At 48.5% G+C, this 12,164-nt stretch overlaps 1 protein-coding gene across 1 annotated transcript in view; it reads right to left on the bottom strand.

Moving 5' to 3' along the window:
- Nucleotides 1–1,432: 1,432 nt before the first annotated feature.
- The window catches only part of LOC128796673 (peroxidasin homolog), a 44,828-nt gene continuing 34,096 nt past the window's right edge, over nt 1,433–12,164 (bottom strand). The window contains exons 15-23 of the mRNA XM_053958571.1: nt 10,729–10,837; nt 9,815–9,972; nt 7,033–8,536; nt 6,437–6,571; nt 5,671–5,879; nt 4,779–4,893; nt 4,335–4,428; nt 4,022–4,139; nt 1,433–2,752 (exon numbers count right to left, since the gene is read on the bottom strand). Coding sequence (XP_053814546.1) covers nt 4,044–4,139; nt 4,335–4,428; nt 4,779–4,893; nt 5,671–5,879; nt 6,437–6,571; nt 7,033–8,536; nt 9,815–9,972; nt 10,729–10,837 — 2,420 coding nt within the window. The 3' untranslated portion in view covers nt 1,433–2,752; nt 4,022–4,043. The remainder of the gene's footprint in view (nt 2,753–4,021; nt 4,140–4,334; nt 4,429–4,778; nt 4,894–5,670; nt 5,880–6,436; nt 6,572–7,032; nt 8,537–9,814; nt 9,973–10,728; nt 10,838–12,164) is intronic.

The following is a 12,164-nucleotide window of genomic DNA, read 5'->3' as shown; positions in this document are numbered from 1 at the left end:
TTTGCCCGATGCAGGGTCTGAATCAGCCTCAGGTGCTTGCATGGCATCCACAGCCAAGCCCTGGAATGCAACCCCCAGCTCTCACAGTGTCAGCACAGCCACACTTCCCCAGCCCTGGTCACACTCGGGCACTGACATGCTCCAAACCCCCTCCCAAATCCCACCACCCACAGGCATCACTCAAAAGACAGAGATTACCCCCTCACATCTTCCTTGTGCTCTTTAAGCCATCTGAAGATTGATCTGGTGAGGAATCCCAACTCCAACACCCCAGCCTCCACCTGGACTTTGTCATTTAACTGTTCCAACTAATTAGTGGGAGTTTTGTGCCTGGCAACCCCACTCCTGGCCTTGAGCCCATTATTTTGATTCTCCTCTGCTTGCAGTTGGTCTGTGTAGCTCATTTTGGATGTGTAGTTGGGATTTGAAAGAGGCTACTTAAAAAGAAATATGAAAGATTAATTGTCAACAGCTCTAGACATGCTGTGTCCTGCATCCTGGGTGTCCCATGATGGCCAAAAACGTTGCAAAAGGATTTCCTTGTCTGGGTTTTGGACTCAGCAATTTCCTCACCCTCTCAGTCAGAGATGCCCAGGGCAGAGGGCAGGAGTACAGAGCGCTCCTCAGCATGGCCTGTGCATTCCTGAACTGATGAGAACTGGGAAGAAAGGGAGTCTCTAATAAAATATTCTGCTCCCTCCTTACCCAAATAGCACCTGGTAATGTGCTACTTTAGATGGGTAAGTTCCCCAGGGTCTGCCCCCTGCCCAGCTCACAGTGCCACAGTGCCACACAGGGATGTGCAAAGTATCTGTGCATTTTCCCCACTGTGTAATGTCTCCATGCTTTTTTCTCACTTCAGTGTGAGGAGGGGAACTGAGGATGGAGCACAGAAGGGTTTGCAGACCAAGGGGAAGGGACACCCCCTCTGCTGTCCTTCTGCAGCCCTTGTGATAAGTGTGTTCCTCATGTCCCACTCCATCAGGAGCAAAAGGGGCTGCCTGGTTATACCCTGAAAAAAAATCTGATCAGATGCAGCACAGAGAGCTTGTGCCTCACTGTTTAGAATGAGATCTCACTGAACTTCTGGTCTGCAAAAGGAGACTGTGAACTGATTTACCTTTATTGACCTTTGCCAGATTAGATCCAGATTAGTGGTATCAGCAATAGACAAGTGCAGCTGATTTCTAACACGAAAGGCTTTGGATCTTGATTTGCACCTAAATGAAAGAGTACTTTCAAATGACAAACATCCCTGAGGACTAAATACTGCCTCTGAGCTGAGCCTACCAGACATGCAGAGCACAGACTCATCGCTGCAAACCTCTGTCTGCACAGGACACACGCACAGCTCAGCCCCATGCCAGGAAAGAGATGATACAACACAACCTTTTTCTAGTATCTTTTTTTTATTATTATTTTCCTATTCAGTTTCAGGAGCATCCCTGCTGCTTTGAATCCCTTTTTGTACTATAAAACACCTAAAAAAAATAAAGAAGAAAAAGCATGTTCATAGAAGTTTCTGGTCCTTGTGCTGTGGGAAAGAAAGTGAGAGGATGCAGTAAAAGTGATAAAGATAAGGAAGGCACAGATATCTGACGGATCAAGTGTTTCCTCTTCAGTCCCTGTGACCAGCTTACAAGGAAGTATTAAAAACCAATCTGTCCACAGATTTGGGGCTGTGGTGGGTACACAGGGACTTCAGTTCTAGCACCACTAAAGAGCACCTCCAAAGAGCACCAAAACCAGCAGAGCTGCCTGCACAGCCCTGGTTTGGCTGCAGAGCACCGGAGCCATAAACACAAACAGCATTTTGCATCCACCCGCGTGTCAAACACCACAGCGTGGCCTCCCAGCCTAATTGACAGAAACCAGCAGCTCCCCTCCACTAATGAGAGCGCCCATTACACCTAATTAGCTGAGGTTCTGTTCCAGGTCCTGTTACGTTTACACTCAAAATACATCTTTCAGCAACGAGACTTTTTGGAGGGAAAAAAAAAAGGAAGAGGAGCATAATTACAATTAAGCCCCTAAATGGAAGAAAGTTGGAGAATGCAGGTCATGCTGAGGAAAATGGCTCTGAGGAATGGCAGGTGACTCTGGGGTCATGGGCTGTGCCACTTGTCACCAACGACTGGCAAAGCCCAGCTGGAGATCAAGGGCGGCCACACTGTACCTGGCACCTCATCCTGAAACACCCAACCCTGAGGCTTCTCTTGGTCTTTTTGATGGCACCAGAAGATGGCTGGGGTTTCTTCTGGGCTTCATGCTTCTTTGTCTTTTTTTTGTTTCCTGGCACCACAGTGCATTTGAGGAAGGTTTAGCCTCTTTATGGATTGTTTTGGATGGGTGTCCACGGGACAGCTCAGACAAGGGCTGGTGGGTGATGACAGCAGTGGATGGGAAGAGGAGCAGAGCAGAACAGTGGCATTAAAGCAGCTTCAATTTGTCTCTGTTTCCTGGGGGCTGTGGAAGAAAGAGACACCTTAGCAGACTCGGGGCTGTCACCATTGAGGGCAGAGCCCATCCCTGGGAGGCTGACAAGGGCAGGAAGGGTCCAGGGGCTGAGGGGCTCGTAGGCAGTCAGTGCAGAGGGTCCAATAGAGGCAAAAGTTCAGTGGTCCTGGACAGGGAGTGGTGCAGGAGGTGTGAGATCAGGCACAGCACCAGGGGGTCTCATGGTGGCTCTCTGAGCCCTGTAGGGGTGGGTTGGACTGGCTGGTGGAGAGCAGGAGTGCAGGTCACAGGGCACCTGAAATGGAACAAGAAAGCAGAAAAGCTCTGTAGGAGTAGCTGGAGGCAGAGTGAGCTGTTTGTACTTGGCAGGTCTGGGGCACGAAAACCTTTAAACCCACAGTAATACTTTTCAGGGACCCTGTAAACCCAGGCCTCATCAAGGATCTGAAACAATGGCAAGGAAAAGCCAATTCATATATCACAACTCACTCTGTCACATTTCTGAAGGACAGTCCCTGTTTGAGTGGAAAACCTGTAAAGACCAAAACACCAAATCATGCTGATAAATAGCCTGGCCAGCCTCCAGGCCTTCCCTTTCTGCTTTTTCCTGTGTTTATCAGCACCGACCAGCCTTCACTTGCCCCATCCTTTAATCTAACTTCCAGAGAATGAATGCTTCTCCTAGTACTGACTGCCTGGCAGAACTGCACTTCTCAAAACTCCTCTGCTCCTGTCCCTGAAGTAACCATAAAAACCAATAAAACCCATTCACCACATTCCCCAGATTGGCAGATGCCAGGGAGCTGTTCAACCTCTCTGTCAAGGCTGCAGGGATCTCCATGGGAAGCAGGAGAAGGGAGCTCAGGCTGTGTTCCCCGTGTCCATGAACACCGGAGTGGAGTTCTGGCCAGGACTGTGTCACTGCTGAGAAGCAGTGGGAGTCCCCAGGCTGGCAGGGGCTGACAGGGACTTTACACAGGCACCTCACAGCTGTGCTGCCCTGGCTTGGGCTCAACAGACAGAGGACTGGTGCCTTCAGGAGTGAGGAGCACAGTGACTCAGATGGGCAGGGGGAAATCTCTGCCAGTTTGTAAGCAAATGATGGATTGCTCCATCTGCCCAGATGTCCTCGTTCCCATGGGGAGGAACCAGTCCATCCACTCCATCACCGAGCTTTGTGATATCCCTCCCCACAAAGGTCCTTCTGAGGCTGTTGGATTTGGGGTTATGACATTAAATGCTGTTAGAATAAACCTACCCAGAGTCCCAGGAGAATAGGCCCAGGAGACCTCACCCAAACCACCTGGTCCATCCTATACTTATGTCTTTCCCCATCTTTGCCAAACCAGTTCTTAAAGGACCTCCAGGAACGGATACACCACCATGTCCCCAGACAGCCCATTCCAGTGAGTCACTAATCATTGCCAGCAGAAACAAGTGTCTAATCTGCTGCGTTTACCTCATGTCCCATTCATCACCTCATTGCTCCATTCCTCCCTGCATGGGAACGCTGCTGAGGTGTCCCCCCACACTGACCCTATGGGCCCAGAACAAACATGCTGACCTTATACAAGGAGGCAACATTGTCATCTTTTTCTCCATTTGTCCCCAGTCTTCTTGTCCTGTCCACGTGTGCTGGGGTTCCTGTGGTGCCACCTCAGCTGGCTCTCTAGTGCATTCACCTGGGGGGGAGAAAGCATTCACTTGAGAGGAGTCTGCACAGATAATCTTTAACCTGCCCTAAATGCAAGGAGGCTGCACCACTGCACAGAAAATCTTTAACCTGCCCCAAATACAAGAAGAAAATGCTGGCTCAAGTTTTCTTTGCTGAGGTTCATGACTCCATGAAAGACAAACATTAGGGCACCAAGTTTTACCTGTTTCCGTAGGGAAGTGACTGTCTTCTCCAGTTCAGCCACAAGGGACTCAAGATTCTCTCTGGAGAAAGAGCTTGGAGAGGGTGCCTCGTCTCTGGGGTCAGGGATAAAAAGTGAAAGGGGTTATGCAAACAGCAGCTTCCTAGGTGAGGGAATAATTTTGCATTCTCTAACATCAGCCTCCAAGTGAGCATCAAAGGGAAGGTCCCAACTGCCAGATTCACCTGCCAAGAGATGCCAGCCCAAGAGTGCCTCAGCCCAGGAATTTACACATCAGAGCTGGGCTCTGCACTGAAGTGTGGAGGACTGGCTGAGCTCAGCATCTCTCTACTGATCCACCCCTGACCCCAGATCTCTGCAAAGTGCCAGACTCAGGGGCCTGAATGGGCTGAGTTACTAAAACTTCTGTTTCATAAACTGGAGGTAGAAGGGGTGATACTACACCTGGGCAAGGCAGGCTTGTGCTTTGCAGGGTTTTCCTCTGGGTAGCTGAAGCCGGGAGACCTCTTGCTTCGGAACCGCTGCGAAAGAGCTCTGAACTGCCCTCGTGTCCGGCAGTCTTGGGAAGGAAGGGAAAGTCTGCAGTGAGCACTGGTGTTTGAAACAGTGGTGAGTCAATGGCAGCAGCACAAGGCAGTGCTGCCCTCCTGCACCATCCACCCTGGACACATCTCTTGGGCCAGAGGGAAGGAGGCAACCAAGGTGTGGAAAAGGGTGTGCATCACTCATGGATTATCATGTCTCAAGTGGACATCTGAACCAGAATGCAGCCCAAGGGGACCATGGCAGGATCTGAGGTTTAATGGTAGAGATTTAGGCTCCCAAATGAATCTGTGAAGTGACACATAGTGGGGATCATGTCCTGTTTCAGTCTCTTCCTCAGCCAGAGACCAAAGCCCTCAGCGAGGTGGACTTTCAGACAGATTAAATGAAGCTAACAGAGTTAACAGGCTTCCTAGAGAAGTGGCGAATGTCCCAAACCTCTCAGGGTTTAAGAAGCATTTGGATATAATAATAAGACAAAATTAATAATTTGTTTTAACTTTTGATTAGCCCTGAATTGGTCAGGAGATTGGACAGGATGATTGCTGCAGGTCCTTTACAGCTGAAATATTCTATTCTATTCTATTCTATTCTATTCTATTCTATTCTATTCTATTCTATTCTATTCTATTCTATTCTATTCTCAGTTCTCTTTGCACCCATCTGCTGACACAAGGGTCTCATGGTGCAGCCAGAAATCAGCTACAATTTCATAAAAGCTGCTGTGGCATGTGACAAATGCCACCCAGAGTGATAGCCACATCAGTCAGTGCCAGAGCATCCCTCTCCTTACCCTCACAACAGTCCTGCCACAGGCGGAGGTCCACAGCAGGAATCTCCTCACAGCTGACCATGCCCTGCAGGTATGATGCCACCTGGAACACGTCTCTCTGCAGCTGCTGGATGTGGTCACTGTTGTCACAGATGACACGAGCCAGGGACGCCTGTCTGATCTGAGTCAGCTGCGCCGGCGTGAAGACTCCGGGGTTCTCATACCAAAATCTGCAGTGGGGTGTAATCACAGCATGACTCAGGAGTGGGAGAGGAGGGAGGGAGTGAGTGAGTGAGTGAGTGAGTGAGTGAGGCTGGGAGAGGAAGATGAGCTCCCTGACATTTGTGTGGCAGCACCCACACCCCTCAAAATGAGCGTCTGCTCTGGTGTCAGGCGGCTGCAAACACAGATGGCTTTTTCTGAACCCACAAACCCCCATACTCCTGCCCTATGTGCATCGCCAGGCAAAGGAGTCTCGTTCACACAAGCAGCAAACAGGGATTAGAAAGAAGCTCCTGTGGACATTTTCTAGGATTTTCATGAGATATTGGGAACATCCTCAATGATTCCCAGTGTTCTGCAGTGAAATGAGAATCATTAAATCAAGAAAAGACACCTTGACAGTAACTGTGACAAGTGTTCTTGCAAATACACTGGACAGAGAACACTGTTCCTCCTATCATAAGACAATAAATAAGAAAAAATTATAGATTCTGCTTCTTCCTATAAGGCAAAAAACCTCCCAAAGAGAATACCAAAGGATTTGGGATGATTCCAATGGCAATACCTGTCTCCATCCCTCAGCCTTCTGAACTGAGTTGTTAAGAGGCACATCAGTGTTGGTCCCACTCTAGTCCCAGGGACAAGATCCTCCACCATAAGTGCTGGAAACAGGTCAATATTTTTGGTAGTTCCATATAAACTGCAGGATAACAGATATTAAAAAAAAATGTTAAGAGGGTGAGAAGAGTGGTGATAATATAAATCTGATACCAACATAGAAATTTGTATGTCAGGAACTCATCTGGACAATATTTTTAATGATTTTATCTAAAAGACAACAGGATAAAGACCTGCCTTGGAAGAGGCAGACAGGGCAGATAGGACACAGTTTAATCTGACTGGAAAATAGCTCCAAGGCTCAATCTGCTCCCAAACTACACCACAGTAGTGCTTGACAACATTCCACCCAAAACCAGACTGATCACTTGGAAAAACTTCATTTGTCTAACCTCATTGTTAAACCACAGTTATTACCCTATCTTAACATCTGAGGGGGGCAAAATCTGGGAAGGTTATTCCATGGGTGCACTGGAAGAAGCAGGAACTTTTCACTGACTGGTCTCCAGTAATTTTGATCCTTCCACATCCAGGCTACAGTACCTCCTGAGCTTTTCTCTGATCTCCAAGTTCTTTATCTCATTTCGGAGGTCCTCAAACTCCTGCGCTGAGGAGAGGTTGCAGAAGACCCTGAAGTCGTTGTAGGGTGGGATGCCGTGGTCTCGCCCTCTCTGGATGTTGATAGCAGCCAAGTCCAGTGACACAGAGTGTGCCATGGAGAAAAGTTTCTCTGTCAGCTCCATGTTGAGGAGTTCAGAGGGCACCCGCATTTTCCCAGGAACCCCGAACAGCCCACGGAGGAGGGGGTCGATCCCCCCTTCCTGCATGATCCTGAAAGGGGAGAAGAAGGCCTTGTGCAGGGGGATGTGGCCTTGTCGGATGGGCTGGAAGGTCTCGTTCAGCCGGTACAGGATGGGGTTGATCAAGGTGTGCCCAAAGCGGAAAGCGGCCGTGGCAAAGGCGTTGAGAATCCCCGCGTTGACGTTGGGGTTGTAGCCTTTGTACTCACCCAGCATCTTCATCCCAGCCTCCCCGAGGACCTTGGGCAGCCACTGGGCGTAGGTGATGTGCTGCATCTGGGCACCCACAATCTTCCGCGCCTCGTGGTACAGGAGGTCCCCGTCCCAGTGCGGGTTGAGGGCAGCCAGCTCAGTGGCAACGCGGTTGTGCTCCCTGAACCACAGCGTGTGCATGGCCGTGAGCCCCAGCTGCTCGTTGGCGCGGTGGTCTCCTGCCAGGAAACACGGCACGGGGCTCTCATTCTCATCCCTCATGCACTCCGTGGGTGGCCCCACGGCAAAGGGAAGGAGGTGCTTCCCCGAGCTGGGTACAACTTGCCCTCGCTTCAGCAGCCCTTTCTGGCCGCTCAGATCCCTCAGCTCCCGCGATTCCTGCTCTGTGCTGCCATAAACGTTGGAGGCGTCGATGTAGGATGTCAGGTGGTTGATCTGCTCCCTGGCATAGACAGAGTTCATCAGCAGGGAGGTCATCCCGCTGCCACACACGGGGCTCGAGCGCACAAAGAACATGCAGCGCCCGTTCCGCACGCGGGGGTCGTTGGCAGGGACAGTGATGGAGAAGCAGGGAGGGTCGTTGCTGCACACCTCGCTGCAAGGGGCTCCGTCTGAGAAACGGGACATGCTGATGGCTGCCACTGTCTGGTCCATGTCGTGGTCCAGGAACTGGCCCCACTGCATGAGCATGTGTGTGAATTGATCATCGGGGGTGATGGTCTCAGTCCCAATCATGGCAGTGGAGACAAGGCGAGGTAGAGGTAGGGGCAGATCCCTGGCATCTTCTGCCAAGGAAAACCCTCTGGGCAGGTTAAATCCATTCTGGTAGGCAGGTTTGAGGAGCCTCTGGAAGGCTGTGAGGGATGCACCCCACATGGGGTGCTGGAGATTGTTACAAGAGCCGTCGTGGGTCCTGTACTTCTTGTGGAAGCAGATGTCAGAGCAGTTGGGCGTGCGGCGGTGCGCGGAGCAGCCCGACAGGTTGGCAATCATGGTCAGGTAGTGAGGGGACACCAGGTCATTGTAGCGATAGCCTGCAGAGGGAAGGGCAGAGCACCAGGTCAGGCATCACCTGCAGCCTCCTGATTCCCATTGTCCCATGGCACGGCTCTGCGTGAAAACCCCTGTCGGGATGGGCATGGGACGGCCGGGTCTCTGTGCGTGCTGTTGCTGTGGAATTTATGGGAAGCAAAGGAAGCACAGGATCACATCAGACCCACAAAGCAAAAAAGAAAGGGACAAGAGTTTTACTGCACAGAGCTGGAAACCACAAATGTTGTGACTGGCAGAGCAAACTGTGGGGGTGGTCTTGGTGTCCCTATTCTAGGTTTATTTTATGGCTCCCTGGGTTATTCCTGCCACCATGAGCTCCATCACCCACCCAGCTCTACGTGACGAGCAGCAGGAAGCCGTGGGTGACTGCCAGGGCACTGCTGGGCCATGTGAAAGCGCTGAATGATGCTGCATTGTGTGGATGCTGACAGGGCAATGAGGAGGAGAGGCTGGCAGTCCAACCAGCCCAGACCAGACCTGCCGCCTGGAGAGACATTCCTTGCACCCTGGAATACATCCAGGCAGGAAAAAATATTTACAGGCCCCAAACATACATGCCTGCTACATGATGAATCACACATATAGGTAGAAGCACACAGTGTACAGGAATGTTCGTTGTATATCAAGGAAGCGCCAGGTAGGAAGTTTTGGGGTCCAGCTGCTGCATGACTGAACCTCATTAGGTATTTCTGGTGTTACATTGCTTTGTTGTTTGCTATCTTACCTCAATAGAAGGAACCTGAGTTGCTGGGACTTACCTGAGTTTGTAGCTAAGAGGTCAAAGCAGCAGAGACAGAAAAGGGATATCCCACTTCCTCTGTAGCAGCACCCAAATACCTCGGAGTTCACAGCATTGTTCTCGTTGCCGTTTGGAGGGCAGGAAACATCTCAGACCATGCTGTTGAGGGTCTGAACCTCAGACCCACAAGGATACTCCTTCATCAGTTAGATGGCTAATATTTTTTTAAGGAATGGGGCTTTTATAGCCATCTAAAAAACCTTTACCAAAACAGGGAATTAAAACATTTTCCGGTATCAAATTGGTTCAGTGAAGATAAGACCAGCCCTTCAGGTGTTAAAAAAAAAACATGAGATATAGAAAGAATTGCTACCCAGACAACACAATTCTTGATATACCAAACGTTTATCTGGATTTTTGATACACCACTGCACATTTTAAACTTCCTGGATGTCTACACATCATTGTTTTCATTTCATCCTGTGCACAAAATTAAGAAGGGAAATTAAGTCTCCCCTACCTGTGACATTCATGTCCACAATCAGCCCTTGCTGCACGTGTTCCTGTATCAGCTGCAGGGTCCTTTCAAAGATCTCCCCTGCCCTGGCTGTCTCGATGGTGTAGGGGTCCCTCGGGTAGCGGAACAGAGCCAGGAGGTCATTGGGAGTCTTGGGGCGCCTATTTCAGGAATCAAAAGTGATGCAGGATCATTAAAATTAATCAACTCTGCTCAGGGCAGTGAGACCCTACAAGCAGCAAGAGTCAGGCCCTAAGCTGGCCTAGTGCTTGGCCCCCAGTTTAGTGCATAAGAGCAACGTGGCTTGCCTGCACATTGCAGATGATTAAAGAAAGGATATTTTTCCCCAGGAAAATGCACATATTTAATTCCCTCAGTTTCTCTGGGTTTTTTTCTGTGATAGCAATTTATTTTTTCACTTTTCAACAGCTGAAACCCAGAGGGTTTCTGGCTTAATACAAACTATCCATCCTTCCAATAAAAACATATATTGGGGTAGAAAAGGATTGAATCATATTCACTCGAGAATTTATTTGTTATTGAGGAAATGGTTGGAATTTTTATATTATTATTTCTGTACACCCTCCACAAAGTCAGTTGCATTCATAAAATGACTACTTTGATTATTTTCCTTTTTTATTCCCTATCTTCACAACCAACTCCAGCTGACAAAAAGCAGATAGAAGTGACATCAGAGATGATGCTCACGTATCTCATTTTTCCAGAATCCCAAATCTGTTGGGAAGCTCTATCACATCCTACATGGTGCAGCTTCAACCCCCAGCACTCGAAAAAATCCCACAGCTTTCCTTTGCGGGCTGCCAGTGATAAAATGAGCTTTGAGAAAGCTTCAATTCTTGTGGGGTTTTATCATTTTTCTGCTTCAGGCCCCAGCTCGAGGCCCTTCCCACACTTACTTGCTGAAGAGCTCGGTACGTGTAGAGTTGATGGCGTGGTCCACGCTGCTGATGGCCTCGCGCAGCGACGTGGCCACAAACGTGTCCCCGCTCCGGCCCACGTCCGTGGCTGCCCAAAGCACAGAGAAACAACAAAACACCCTCAGTTTGCTTCGATATTAATTGGCCTCCCAGCTCATGAAAATCTGTGCACCAGCTCCAGTGACCTTGCTGCAGAACAAACCGCGTTTCCGCTTGTAATATAAACACCGTGGATTTATTTTTCAGGACAGATATTCTGAAGAATGGGAACTGCCTGAAAAAGGAGGTGACTTTTTTCAGGAGATGTCTGTGGGCACATATTGAGAGTTTTTTCCCATACAGCTTTGCAAAAAAAAAAAAAAGTCTGTTTTGGGTAGTGGTTAAACTGCAAAAAGAAAATGTAAAAATCAAAGTGAGTTAATCCAAAAGAATATATTTGCTTCCCACAAAGGTACTTCTCAAATTAATGAAATTAAATATATTGCTCATATATTAATTTTCTGTTTGTGAAACGCTTTACTTATTAATTATTGGTAGTATTTAATAGATCTTTATTATAATAGTAGTTCAAACTTAGTGTTAACACATTTGCTACATCATTTTAGATAAAAATACTGAAGTTGTTGTTGGAATACCTTCAGAAGTAAAGACATCACTTCTTTAAAATTATTACAGGATGCATTTTTAAGCCAAGGCCTTTGTCACAGCTGAACAAACCAGTTCCCAGCTGGCTACTGGTGTATGCGACAGCCAGCTGGTGAATGAGGCACCAATCAAGAATAAACCACAGAAATTATCTCAGGAATTATTTCAAACAACAAAGACATTTCTGACCATTTTCAGCTCCTTGCTTACAGCCCCTGTATGGAAAATGTATCTAAATTCATCTAATAAGCCACTCACTATCCATTGTGGCTATTGCTGGAACAGCTCTTCATTTATATTTTAAACGTTTTTGCTTGCCTTTGATTTCTTTTTTCCTTTGCCAGTTTTCTTACCCTCTAAGAAGTACAATTTCCACTCCTGACCTCTGGTTTGACCAGCAGAGGAGAGCTACTCTGCCTTGTTCATTACAGCTTCCCTAACGCACAGAGCAGGAGATTGAAAACCAGGCCTAGTTCCCATTCCCAAGAGTGGTGCACGGTCTAAGGCTGGTCTTGATGACCTTGAAGGTCTTTTCCAGCCTTGCTGATTCTGTGAGTGTAGGACTCTATGACTGAGCAGACATTTAAACCCCTGTATTTGCAGTGACAATGTTGTTCTGCTCCTCCCTTCCCCGGCGTGCGAGGTTTTGGTCAGATGATGATTTGTGAGCACATTGGCACATTTTAATAAGTTTCTCCCTCCCAGCAAAGGCAATAACTACATGGACACTGACAGCTGGCCTTGCAGGAGGATGTTTAAGACAACACCTC

The sequence above is a fragment of the Vidua chalybeata genome, chromosome 17, assembly GCF_026979565.1.
Source record: "Vidua chalybeata isolate OUT-0048 chromosome 17, bVidCha1 merged haplotype, whole genome shotgun sequence".
NCBI lineage: Eukaryota > Metazoa > Chordata > Aves > Passeriformes > Viduidae > Vidua > Vidua chalybeata.
Note: the sequence above shows the minus strand (reverse complement) of the source record. Positions and strands in the feature narration are given on the sequence as shown.